At 41.1% G+C, this 13,385-nt stretch overlaps 1 protein-coding gene across 2 annotated transcripts in view; it reads right to left on the minus strand.

Moving 5' to 3' along the window:
- Positions 1 to 413: 413 nt before the first annotated feature.
- Positions 414 to 13,385, minus strand: part of Ttc17 (tetratricopeptide repeat domain 17) — a 113,334-nt gene continuing 100,362 nt past the window's right edge. The window contains exons 22-24 of one of the 2 annotated variants that reach the window (XM_047516536.1): positions 4,875 to 4,994; positions 3,046 to 3,189; positions 414 to 1,568 (exon numbers count right to left, since the gene is read on the minus strand). In XM_047516536.1, coding sequence (XP_047372492.1) covers positions 1,437 to 1,568; positions 3,046 to 3,189; positions 4,875 to 4,994 — 396 coding nt within the window. In that variant the 3' untranslated portion in view covers positions 414 to 1,436. The remainder of the gene's footprint in view (positions 1,569 to 3,045; positions 3,190 to 4,874; positions 4,995 to 13,385) is intronic. The other variant, XM_047516535.1, reaches the window with a different exon arrangement.

The following is a 13,385-nucleotide window of genomic DNA, read 5'->3' on the forward strand; positions in this document are numbered from 1 at the left end:
AACTGTGCCTGCGCAATGAGCCAGTGTTTGCGGTGACCTGTTGACGCTCTGAGTCTACAGAAGACTCTTCGGGGGAATCCTGTCCCAAAGGGAATACTCCACGTCATGCTGGCATGACTCCCCCAGGGCTCCCTGTGATGGTCACTTGGGTGAACTTAGACCAGTGCTCAAGGAGGGGCTGGACTCTGGCTTACTGCTTCTTTCCTGACAAGGTCCCTTGTACACCAACTCTGCTCACCCACTGACCGTGGACTGGGGCTGGTTGAGTGTTATCATGCTAATAAATTTATCCACCGGAGAAGCTGGTGATGTGAAAGAAAGATCAAGACATCCCAGGACCTGGGAAGCTCAGAGGCAGAGGTACAGGCAGGCTCCAAAGCGTCCACATGCATCTGGTTCTAAAGAAAAAAATCACATTACAGGTCTATTTTGCTCATAAACAACTTTTATTTTTGTTCTCAATATGTGCCCTTGAAGATTCCAAACTGTTGGGAGTTTCTGATTCTCCTGGGACCAAAGCCAAAGGTGTTGTGTGGAGACACTGGGCCCTGGCTCTTGCCCTGTCCTGGGGAGCTCGGTGGGAGGCCTAGGGTAGAGGGAGCCACCAGGCCTGCCTTATTCCAAGATGGGTGACACAGTGAACAAAGAATTAGTAAAACATAGACTCAGTCTGTCGAGGGCTTCAAATATACATATTCTATATATATAAACCTGTTATATAGGATTTCAACGTATTGGTTTCCTTGCGATTTGTAATTAAAGTACAAATGATAAAGATGGTGCACACTGCAGATTCCCCTCTTCAGCCCCCCTCCCGCCCCAACATAAATAAACATTACAAAGGTCAGGAGATCCTAAGAGTTTCTGTTGTTGTAAATATTTTGTCTTAAAAATCATTTTCCCCTTCCTCCCCTGCAAACTACCTCTGAGAATTTGTAACCTAGCAGCATGGAATGGACAAGACTGGGGACCGCGGGGGGCTGGTGGAGGAAGCAGGGGCGTTGCTTCTCACTGGCCGGCGCTGGCTGGGCTCGCGTCTCCACTGACGACAGAGGCTAGGACAGGAAGCAGAGGATGTGCAGTGGGGTTTGGCCTCCTCCAGAGGAGGCTGGCTGGACCACTGAGGAAAGCCCTAACGGCCTTGAGGTTTTGGAGACAGAGCGTAGCTCCAGAAATGTCTTGGCTCAGTATTTACACAATATCTTTAAGCTGCATTTTCCTCCTAAGAATCTGTGTTTCTGAAGATGCCTCTTCCGAGGGCGGCTGGGGGAAGAACTGAAAACCAACACCAAACCCATTCCCGCATATGTGAAAGTCCTGCTTGCAGTCTTACTTAGTAATTTCCACACACGTCATTAAGTAGATACCGACAGTGATTGGTTGGGTTCTTTTCTGACTTTCTGAGAGCCCAGGTTAGGGAGGAGAGGAGGCGCGCGCTAGGGGGAACGCCGGCCCTTCTTCAGCATGAGGTGACACTGGATGGTCTGGATCCGGTTCTTGGCTGGGACGAACTCGGGCTGCAACTTCAGGGTGGACTCGTACCACACCAGTGCCTTCTCAAACTCTTCCTGCAGGGACAAAGGGTCAGATGTGAGAGGAAGGGAGCCCTAGACCAGCGGGAAACTGCGACCTCTCTGTGCTCAGAAAGCACCTCCACGTTAGTGGCAATCCTAAACATCTCCCAGTGGAGCCACAGCTCGGCAGAGCGCCGAGACCAGGAAGGAAAGCTGCCAGGTCCCAGTGTGCAGCTTCACGAAGCCGAGCTGAGCCCAAGGAGTGCAGGGACAGGGGCATCACCTGCCACAGGGGTTAGAGCCAACCAAGGGAACGATTCGGGCAGCAGTAAGGACTGGCGTCACTGAGTGCCCGAAACGTGCCAGGTGCTGTGCGGGTGCTTTATGAAATCCTTGCACATAATCTTCACAGATACCTCCACAAACATGCCCAGCTAATGCTCATTACACACCTGTCTGGATTTTGAGGGAAGTAAGTCAGGTGTCTCAATTAGACTTGTAAAGACTTTTTATTTTCTCTAACATTTACAAATTTGAACAGGATTTGGAAATGATCACTGCCATACTGAAGGCATTAAATCTTTTACTTAGATTAACACTTTCAAAGAAAAGCCCAACTGGATAAGTGGCTCCTTCTAACCCAACAGAATCCTTCATTCTTAGCGCAAATTTCACATTTATTGGCAACAGAAATAGATCCTCCAATTTTAAGAAGCAGACAGGGAAATCTGCACATCCAGCAATACCAACCTGGCCAAATTATACTTCCTGCCTCTGAAGTCAAGGACGGTACATAAAGCTTATAGCTGAGGGCTGCTCATTCTATTAACTGTTATTGAGAGGATCCTGGGAATAGCCCCATGTGTGACACCATACTTTAGATGAAAGTGGAGGCATGATTCTTGTGTTAAATTTGGTTATGACAGCTTTTGGGGACCCCTGGGGTTTTAAGTTCCAAAACTGTCCTTGACTCTGACCCTCATGAGGGATATGGTGTTGCCATTTTCTCTGTAAACAGTGTCTCTCACACGAGTGAAATTTCATCATTCATTAAATATTTGATGAGTTCCTACTATGTGCCAAACCCTGGGAGGCACTGGGAAGAGGGAGATGAAGAGGAGTCTTGTCCCTAAGGGGAAAATATGGTGAGAGGTGGGCATGGGCATCCTGAGTGCAGGGACAGGGACCTGTCCCCACCTGGAATCAAGAGGGCACAGGGCTGTGTCTACGTGGAATGTTAGGTGAGGTTTCTGGAACAAGGGAAGCCTCCAGAAAATTATAGGGCAATCTGACTCTACTATTCATGGTAAGAAACTTCTGAGTGGTAAATACTTAGGTGAATTTTGCATACTACTGAAAAACCAAACCAACCAAAGAAAACCCCCCAAGTTCTCTAACCTCTTATCTGTAAAATTTACCCTCCATGGAGCTGGCAATTTTAGACATAAAACTCAGAGGAAACAGGAGGACAGTGACACATTCAAAGATGCCTGGAAACCAAAGCTGTGCCCGGACCCCCGCAGAGTCTTACCATCGCCACGTAGACGTTGCCCAGCGTGAAATGGTTCACGGCAAAGTGCGGCGCGATCTCTACGGCCATGGTGGCAACTATGACGGCGTCGTTCCAGAGCTTGGCATTGTGCAAGATGTTGGCCAGGCTGATCAGGGGCACGTCCTGCGAGGAAGGAGGGGCACGAGAGGGACACTGAGCCTTCACAGTGTGGCCTGGCAGGTGGCAGAACAGGACAATGCACAGTGCTGGCCTGCGGCTGGCTGCTGCTCTATGATGGGCGACCAAGCTCGGGGACTGCCCCAGAATATAAACCTATCACATCTTTCATCGGCAAAGTCTTGCCTCCAAAAACCACCAAAACAACAGTGTCAGCTGAAGCAGGCAATCTGCTGTGTGAGGAGCTGGTTTATTCCGGTGCAACCCTTGTCTGGGTGCCGACTGGTAATAAGAAGTGCACAGACACCTGTCCACAGGCCACACTTTGAGTCGAGCTGTAAAAGAGCCCAAGTATTTTGTGCAAGGACCACTGTGTCACCTACAGCAGTGGCTGTGAGCTACAGCTCACAGGCCAGTCAGCCTGCTGCCTGCTTCTGTGCAGTTTACTGGGTTGGTCATTCCCATTCCTTTATGAATTTCTGGGTCGTCTCCTACCGTGGTGGAGTCAACTAGTGGCAACAGAGCCCACCTGACCCGTGGGGCACAAATGTTCCCATCTGGCTCTACAGAACGTGTGCGGATCCCTTTGCTGATCCAGTCTGGACCTTCCCCACTGCCTCAGAGTGAAGGCACAGAATGATGGACTGAACGAGCAGCAACATCATATCATAATTTCCCCCTTTTAAGTGTGTTACCCGAGTTGTGGGCTGTACCACATGGTACCAGGTTCTACAGGAGACACAGAAGAAACAGAAAACAGAAACAATCTGTGTCCTTACTAGACATTCATAGAATGCATGTCCTCAGATGAGGTCCTAGAAGTTCAATAACTTGCCCGAGGTCACAAAACCAGTAACAAGTGGAGCTGTTTAGAACTCGGCAATGCCCCACGGCAAAGTCTGTGTTCCTTCCTGTACCCCAGGTACTGCCTGGGCACACAAGGAAGACACGAGGTGTCTTTAGTGTGAGGGCTGGAGTAATGCAGAACTCGGCACACAGGATACAGATGTGCTCCAAATACTGCATATTCTCAGCCATTACAATGATAACACCTTTTGGAGAAGGTGTTAGGGGACTACACAGGGCGAGCTGGCTGGTGTTGGGGTGTCTGTGTAAAACAGGCAGTTAGTGAAGGATTGAGTGGGTAGCTCAGTGAAAGAACCCTTGCCTAGCAGGTGCGAGGCCCTGGATTTGATTCCCAGCACTGCAAAATGAAAGGGGACAGTCAGCCACGGAATGGAAACTGGCCAACGTATGTAAAGGAATGGGAATTTGCTTGTGTTGCTGTGCCTGGAAGCGAGCTCAAAAGAGCATAAGAGGCTCCTGGCCCCTGGGGATCAGATAAACCCAGAAAGCCTTCCAGGGTGTGGGCTACTCAGGCCAGTGTACTTGCTGTACAATGGCTGGCTCTGGTGCAGTTGAAAAGGTACTGAGTAATGTCATATCTCACGGTGATGCAAAGGACCTTCCCTTAATCCCACCTTGCTGAGGCAGGGGGCATGTGGTGGGGACAGTTCACAGGCTTGCTGCAGCACGGCCAGGCACGGGGTCTCTCGCCCCATCCTTCCTGTGCACCGCGTCCTGACCGGGCAAGCATGGGGAGGGCTGGTTGAATAAAGGCTGGCTCGGAATGAAGCACAGGGCGCAGAAGGGACCTCAGGATGGAGGCCTCGCCTCCGAGTCCCACTCACCTTCATCTGGTGGGGAGCATAGTGGAGGGCCTGGCGTAGGCAGTCGATGGCCTTCTTCCCTTGGCCTTTCACTCTCCAGTAGAGGGCTGCCATGCTGGAAAGGACCCAGGATGTCTGATTCTACAAAGGAAAGGACAGCTAAGTCTGGTGTCTCTCCAATTACGTGCTGCTTATTACCAGGATTAGGAAGAGGACCATGAGTCGCCACCATTCACCTGAGTACTCGGTAGGTGCCCCCACCCCGCTAGGCAGTTAGGTTTGTCCTGGCGTTAATCTCAACAGTGGTCCTAAGAGCCTCTTTCTACTGCTATCAGCCTTTATGCGAACCAGAAAACTGGTTCAGAGAAGCAAAGCATCCTGCTTGAGGCCACTCAACAACACATTAGCTGAACTGTATTTCACATCCAGGTTCTCCTTTACTTAAATGTAACCTTTGGGACTGGTAGCTCACTCACATGTTTCAAAAACCAGGAAGTACGCAGTTATACAGAGAGAAAACTCCCTCTTGTCCTGTCTCTACTGTACAAAATACTATTTTTAGTCCTCATGTATCCTTCTAGGATTTGTTTTACACAAGGAAAAATGAAGACAGAATTATACTTCCACCCTTCTCTCCCCCATACTTTTTATTGGTGCATTATAGTTGTACATATTGATAGAATTTGTTACACGCCCATACATGCACACAATATAACAATATGATTTGGCCAATATCACTCCCCAGCGCTTCCCCCTCCCTCCCTCGCACCCACCCCATGGTCCCTTTCCTCTGCTGATCTCCCTTTGATTTTTAGGAGATTCACCCCATCTTTGTTTCCCTTTTTCTTCTCTAGCTTCTATATATGAGAAAAAACATATGATCCTCAACATTCTGTTTGGTCTCTAGTTCCTTCCATTTTCCTGCAAATGCCATAATTTTATTTTTCCTTATGGCTGAATAAAACTCCATTGTGTATCTACACCACATTTTCTTTATCCGTTCATCTGTTGACGTACACCTAGGCAGGTTCCATAGTTTGGTGATTCTGAGTTGTGCTGCTCTAAACATGGCTACGCATGTTGTCACTGTATTTAAGATGACTTTAGTTCTTCAGGGTAAATGCTAAGAAGTGCTGTAGTTGGGTTATATGGTGGTTCCAGGCCCACTGATTATTTGTGTTCTTGATGACTGCCATTCTGACTGGTGCGAGATGAAATCTCAGTGTTTTGATTTGCATTCCCCTAATCGCCAATGATAATTTTTTTGAGTGTGTACTTGGTGGCCCTATTTACTTATTTATTTTTTTGAGAAGTGTGTTTAGCTCTTTTGTTCATTTATTAATTGGATTATTTGATTTTTTGGTGTACAGTTTTTTGAGTTCTTTACATATTCTACATATTAATCCCATCAGAAGAGTAGCTAGCAAAGATTTTATTCCATTCTGTGGGTTTTGTTCTTCACAGTCCTTATTGTTTCCTTTGCTGTGTAGAAGTGTCTTAATTTGATACTGTCTCATTTTTTAACTTTTAGGATTATTTCCTGAGCTCTGTAGGTCCTATTGAGAAAGTCACTGCCTGCTGAATAGTTTCTGGTCTAATTCCTAGTGCCTTGATTCATTTTGAATTGATTTTTTTTTTGTGTGCAGAGTGATAGATAAAGGTCTACTTTCATTCTTGTATTATGGATAGAATCATTTGTTAAAGAGGCTCTTTTCTCCAACATATGTTTTTGACACCTTTGTCAAGGATCAGATGACTGTGTCTGTGTGGGTTTGTCTCTGTCTATTCTTTACCCTTGGTCTACACGTCTGTTTTTATGCCAGTACCAAGTAGTTTTTGTTACTATAGCCTGTAGTACATTCAGAAGTCAGATATTGTGGTATCTCCAGCATTGCTTTTTTGGCTTAAAACTGCTTTGCCTATTCTGGGTTTTTTATTCTCCCAAATGAAAGAAGAATGTCATCAACATTTTGATGGGGACTGAATTCAATCTGTATATTGCTTTTGGTAGTATGGCTATTTTAACACTATTAATCCTGCCTATCCATGAACATAGGAGGTCTATCTTCTAAAGTCTTCAATTTCTTTCTTCAACGTTCTGTAGTTTTCATTTTATAGGTTTTTCACCTCCTTGGTTAGATTTATTCCTAGGTATTTAATTTTTTTGTGGTTACTGTGAATGGAACTGTTTTCCCGCTTTCTTTCTCAGCTGATTCATTGCTGGTATACAGGAAAGCTATTGATTTTTGTAAGTTAAATTTGTAACCTGCTGTTTTGCCAAATTTGTTTATTAGCTCTAGCAGTCTTTTGGTGTTGTTTTGCATCTTCTAGGTATAGGATCATAGCATCTACAAACTGATAATTTGACTACTTCCTTTCCTATTTTTATCCCTTTTATTTCTTTCTCTTGCTAATTGTTCTGGTCTTACCCTTTTTAAATGCGAAGTAACCTACTTCTTATATCGGAGGTGACACTCATTTGTATTGTGCTCTGTTCACCAAACAAGATATGTTGGGAGATCTTTTCCATAAGTACATGGAAAGCGTCCTCATTCTTTGTTAAGAGCTGCATAGTGTTTCCTGGCAGGGATGTACTAGTATTTATTTAATTGAATCCTTATTAAGGATTATTCCACTTTTCCTCAGTTTTTCACTATTACAGCAGTGCTGCCAAAGTAACGTTGCATGGGCAGAAGCACATTTGTGCACTAGCAGGGCTCTCCCATGTCGAGGAGGTATGCTTCTCACTCTGATAGGTATCTATCTACTCCCCACAGGCCTGGAACACTTTAATCTCAGTGTCCCTATTTCTTAAAGACTGATGTTATAAACCTTGGACCCTTGTAGCTATGATAGGTGAAAAATGTGATTTAAATATGTATTTTCCTACTTGTGAGTACAACTGACCATCTTTTTATATTCTTCCTGTGAATTACCTGTCCTTATATTTTGCTTATTTTCCTGAGGACTTTATCATGACAGGATTCACATGACGTAGATTTTGATTTCTATAGAGATCAGTTTGTTATCTCTGGTGACTTCTGGATTTTCAGCTGTAGTTGGAAGGCTCTCTTCACTTCAGGATTTTCAAGAAATTTTGTCATCATGTGTTTTCTTCCCAGAACTTGTATAATTTCATATTTCACATTTAAGTCTTTGATCCATTTGAATTTTAACAGTGTAATATAAAAGATAAAGATCCAACTTAATGTATTCCAGATGGCTACAAAGTTGTCCCAATATTTAATGAAAAATGCCTTTCTTCCTTTAGTGAGATGCTATCTTTGCCACATGCAAAATTTCAACACTTAATTTAAGTCTAATTTTGGATTTAGGTCTAAATTTGGATTTTTCTATCTATTTCATCTATTAGTTTTGATTGATGATCTCGGATACTACAGAAGAGGCAATCAGAAAACACCCTGCTTCCCATCTTCTTTTTAATTTCTGGTAATTTTATAACTGCACATTATCAAGGCATATTGTATTTATATTACGATCTGTCACCTTATGCCCCACTTTTTAGTATTGGTGCTACAGCTAAATGTATTCAATGATCAGTGACATTACTTTTGTGTGGTTTCCCCAATCCTCTCCTGGTTGGCTGAAGTTCATCTTCTAGTGGTTTCCTCAAGAAGAATTCATGGAAACAGTATTCTTGGAGGTAACTGTTAGGGGCTATGATGTCTTCCCCTTATGATGTCTTCCCCTAAGATTCATATTTTAAAATCCAAACCACCAGAACCTTAGAATATAACTGCATTTGAAGGTCTTTGGTGACATTAAGTTAAAATGAGGCATTAGGGCAGGGCCTAATCCAATATGACTGGATTTATATGAAGGACTTAGAAGAAGAAGAGATGCGCCAGATTCCTGTGTGACCAGCCAGACAACAGGTGGAGGGGCAGAGAGAGGGGGGCCATAGGGGGGCCCTAGGTGAGCCATGCAGAGGCCTCAGAGGAAACCAAGCTTGTCACCACCTTGATCTTGTACTCACAGCCTCCAGACATGAAAAAATAAATTTGTTGTTTAAGCCACCGACTGTGTTACTTCACAGTTGCCCTAGTGAACTAATACATTCATTTATGTTCAAAACTTTCTGTCTGAAGTCTTCATGCCTAAAAGAAAGTTTGGATATAAAACTATAGCACACTCCTTCCTCAAATAGTTTGTTGGTATTTTATTCTAAATTATTATTTAGAAGGCATTACAGAGAAATCTGAAGCTAACCTCCTTCTTAGTGACCTGATCCTTTTGACTGGCTTCCCAAAAGGATTTTCATTTTTTAAATGCAATTATCTTTAATGCCAATATCTGACATACAAAAGAACATATTTATATAAGTATGTAGAGTACATAACTGTATAACATATGTAAGTATATAGTTACATAAACATAATTACACAAATATATATCATGACATAAAACATTTATTTATGCTTTATGGCACAAAATAACGAATATCCCAGAAACCATCACCCTACTGAAGAATGAACTTGCATTTATTGTGTGTATTCTGTACTTCCAGAGGTACACACTATTCTAAATGTTGTCTTTTGCCAAGCATGATGGTGCATGCCTATAATCCTGGTGACGTGGGAGTCAGAGGCAGGAGAATTGCCAGTTCGAGGCCAGCCCGGGCAACTTAGCAATACTTTTGGCAACTTAAATGAAAGTGCCTTGAAATAAAAATAAAAAGGATTGGGAATGTGGCTCAGGGCCCCAGGTTCAATCTCCATTAACAACAACAACAAAAAGCTGTCTTTATTATTCCACTGCTCCTTTTAAACATAGTTCTATCACTCACACACGCATATTTGCTTCAACAATATTACTTAGTCTACCTCTTCCTGAGCTTTCTGAAGATGGTGTGCGGTATGCTGTCTTCCGGGGCTTGGGGTTGTTACTCGTCATGTATTTCTACACCTCATCCATGCTTTTGTGTAGTTTTAGTTCATTCAATATCTCTGCTGCACAAATAAATGTCCACTAAGTGAATTTACTATAATGCATTTCTCTATTTTCTGCAGATGGGGGTTTGAGTTGTTTCTTGTTGCAAATAAATGTGCAGTTTCTCTCGTTTGGAGCTGATACCTAAGAGAATTGCTGGGTGACAGGATATGCAGATGTTAAAAACAAAAACAAAAACCCAAGAGAATGACAAACTGCTTCCCAAAGGTGGTGTGCCAATTTATAATCCCACTGCACTGTTTAGAAGTGCCTCTTGAAAGGGAGAACAACGGAGTAGAGGAAGGGGACGGGAAATGAAGGGACAGGGAAGGGGGGGGAACAGGGGAATGGAACTGACCCAACTGTTATGTGCCTGCATGAATATATCACAATGAATTCCACTTTCATGTATAACTGTAATGGAACAATTTAAAAAAAACTAAAAGTTCAATTTTAAAAATGAAAACAAAGTATTAAAAAAAAGTGCTTCTGGATCCACATTCTAACTCTTGGTATTATTAGAGGGAGTAAAATGGCATCTAACCATCTTATTGGGCATTTCCTAATTACGAGTGAGACTGGGGATTGCTTCCTAAGTTTATTCATTACACACCACTTCTGTGAAATGTGTTTATATCTTTTATGTATTCCTTTTTTTCTTTTTTTTGTTTTGGTGGTGCTGGGGATGGAACCCAGGGCCTTGCCAGATGAGTGTCCCACCACTACACTACATCCCCTGTTCCAATACATTTTCTATTTTATTACTTATCCTTCTCATCAATTTAGATGTTCCATATTCTTGATCCTTTGTGTAGGTCAAGTGTGTTACTCATTTTCTTTCACTTTGGCTTTCTCTTTTTAACTTAAAAAAGGTTAAACCTTAATGTAATTAAATTTAATGTTTCCCATTATAATTAGTGTTTTAAGAAACCTTCCCCTATTCCATGGCTGGAAACATCATTTCATGCATTGTAGTCTTTTAGTTTTGATTTTACTACTTGGTCATTAATTCACATGGAATTGAGTATTTCTGTAAAATGTAAGGACTAAAAGTGACTATGCAATTGCCAATTCTTTTCAAGAGTGTCCTGTCTATTCCTTACTCCTCACCCTTCCATAAAAGTTCAAATTCTGATTATAATAGCATTGATTTCAAACCAAATTGACAAGTTTATGGAGTGTGTCTCCCTATCCATGAACATTATATATCTGTGTTCGTGTCTTTTAAAATGCCTTTTAATAAAGTTTTATCACTATCTGCAAACAGATCTTGCTAACTTTTTATTAGAATCATTATTGGGAACTTCTAATTTTTGGAACAATGTAAATATATTTAAAAATTATGTTAATATTTTAACTGCTATATAGAAATGCAACATTTTTATTTATCAACTATAGGCAGTTGCCTTGAAAATATTATTCCAAAAATCTGTATATTCCTTTGTGTTTACTATGCAGACAATAACATCCTCTATGAATTAACATTTTTCTCTTCCTAGTGCTTACACAATTAATTTCTATTTCTTGCTTTGCTTTACTTGCTATGACTTTCACTACAAAGCTGAAATGAAATGTTGGTGGTCTGCATTCTTTCCCCTGATTTAAAAATTATTTTTAGCATTTTTCCCCATTAGGAATCATCTTTGAAGTTTTGTTCATTCTTTTAATCAGTTTAAGGAAGTTATTGTTTATTCTTAATTTACATTAGTTTTATACCATGAATGGGTGAATATTCTCAAAAGCAATCTACTGAAATGCTTTCATAATTTTTCTCCTTCCTTGGAGAATGAAAGTTTAGACTGTACTAAAGATAGAGTGTTTTCAGTATTTCTTGGATAAGCCTAACTTGGTCAAGGTTAATCTTTTTTTAAGAAATATGTTGCTGAATTCAATCTTAATATTTCACTCATGATTTTGATACATTCACCAGTGAGATAAATTCTTTAATTTAAAAATTCCACATAATATAGATGTAAATACACACGATTTTCTTTCTCATAGTGTTTAGTTTTGTTTTTGAGGCTATTCTTTTTTCCCAGAAATAATGGGGGAAGTTATTCCTTTTTCTATTGTTTGGAAATCCATTTCAATTGAGAAGAAGTTTTTTTCCCAAAGATTTGGTGGAGTTCATCTGTACAATCAATAGATGTTATTTTATTTTTTGTGAAAAATTAAAAATTCCCCTCTATGTATCCTTCTTCTCCTTGCCATTAAAAAAAATTAGTAACCTACCATGATATTTTTTTCTACTTTGATCCCCACCCCACCACTTTATAAATACCCTGGAGATTATTTTCTACAAGTTTAGAGACAGTTGTAGAAGCCTCCATTATGTAGACATTCTACAGGGAACTTTTTTTTTTTTAAATACTTTTTTAGATGTTGATAGACCTTTATTTTATTCATTCATTTATACATGGTCCTGGGAATCGAACCCAGTGCCTCACACATGGTAGGCAAGTGCTCTGCCACTGGGCACAATGTCAGCCCCCACAGGGAACCTTTATCCAGTCTGTCCCCTACTGCTAGGCACCTGGGTTGCTTCTAGTCTACTATTACAAGCCAGGCTACAATAAACAGCCTCGTTCAGAGGTGTTTTTGTTTTACTTTTTGCCAATGTATTTTTAAAAAAGATTCCTAAAAGAAATGATTGAAAGGGTAAGTTAGTGTGTAATCATTGTTTCACAGAGTAATGGGGAAAGTAATTCCTTTTTCTATTGTTTGGAAAGTCATTTAGATTGAGAGGAAGGTACAGTTAATTAGCTCCGTAGAGATTATTCTACTTTGCATTTCCACAAGCAGTGTGTGGCAGCACCTGTTTCCCAGTAGCATCACCAGAGGTATCTTACCAAACTGGATTTTTGGAAATGCAATGAACAAGAAATATCTCTGTGTAGTTTTGGTTTTTTTCCCCCAACTTTTAGAAACAGAAGTATAGAGCACTGACTTTAGCCCTCTCTCCCCTTTTTTTCTTTTTAAACTCATGTATCCATCCACTTAGGCTATAAACTCTCCTCAAGCACTGCTTTAGCTGCACCCCAAGTTTTGATATGCTATGCCTTTACCATTTGTTTAAAAACATTTTCAACCATTGTGTTTTTTTTTCATTAACCTACAGTTTATTTAGAGGTGTGCTGCTTAATGTACCAAAATAGCTGGGGATTTTGTATCTATCCTTTTAGCTTAATTCTAGTATGGACAGAAAACGCATTCTAAGTGATTTTAATGTTTAAATTGAGGCTTAATTTATGATTCAGCTTATGAACAACATAGTGAATGTTCCATGTGCATTTTTAAAAACAAGTTCTTTTATCACAGTTGAAAGCAAGATTATATAATACTAGTTAGGTCATTTATTAGTAAGATGTTTTATATTTGTACTGATTTTTTTTTTGTATGCTTATTTCCATCAGTTTTTTAGTGATCTGTTAAGTCTTTTATGAATGTGGGTTCCTTTATTTCTTCTTTTAACTCTGTCCATGTTTAATGTTTGTTTTATTTAATTTGGAAGAATGCTTTTGGTTTCATATAGCTTTATAATTTTCTATACGCCTGGTGGATTGATTTATCATTTCAAAATCT

This window comes from Sciurus carolinensis, chromosome 11 (assembly GCF_902686445.1).
Source record: "Sciurus carolinensis chromosome 11, mSciCar1.2, whole genome shotgun sequence".
NCBI classification, from domain to species: Eukaryota; Metazoa; Chordata; class Mammalia; order Rodentia; family Sciuridae; genus Sciurus; species Sciurus carolinensis.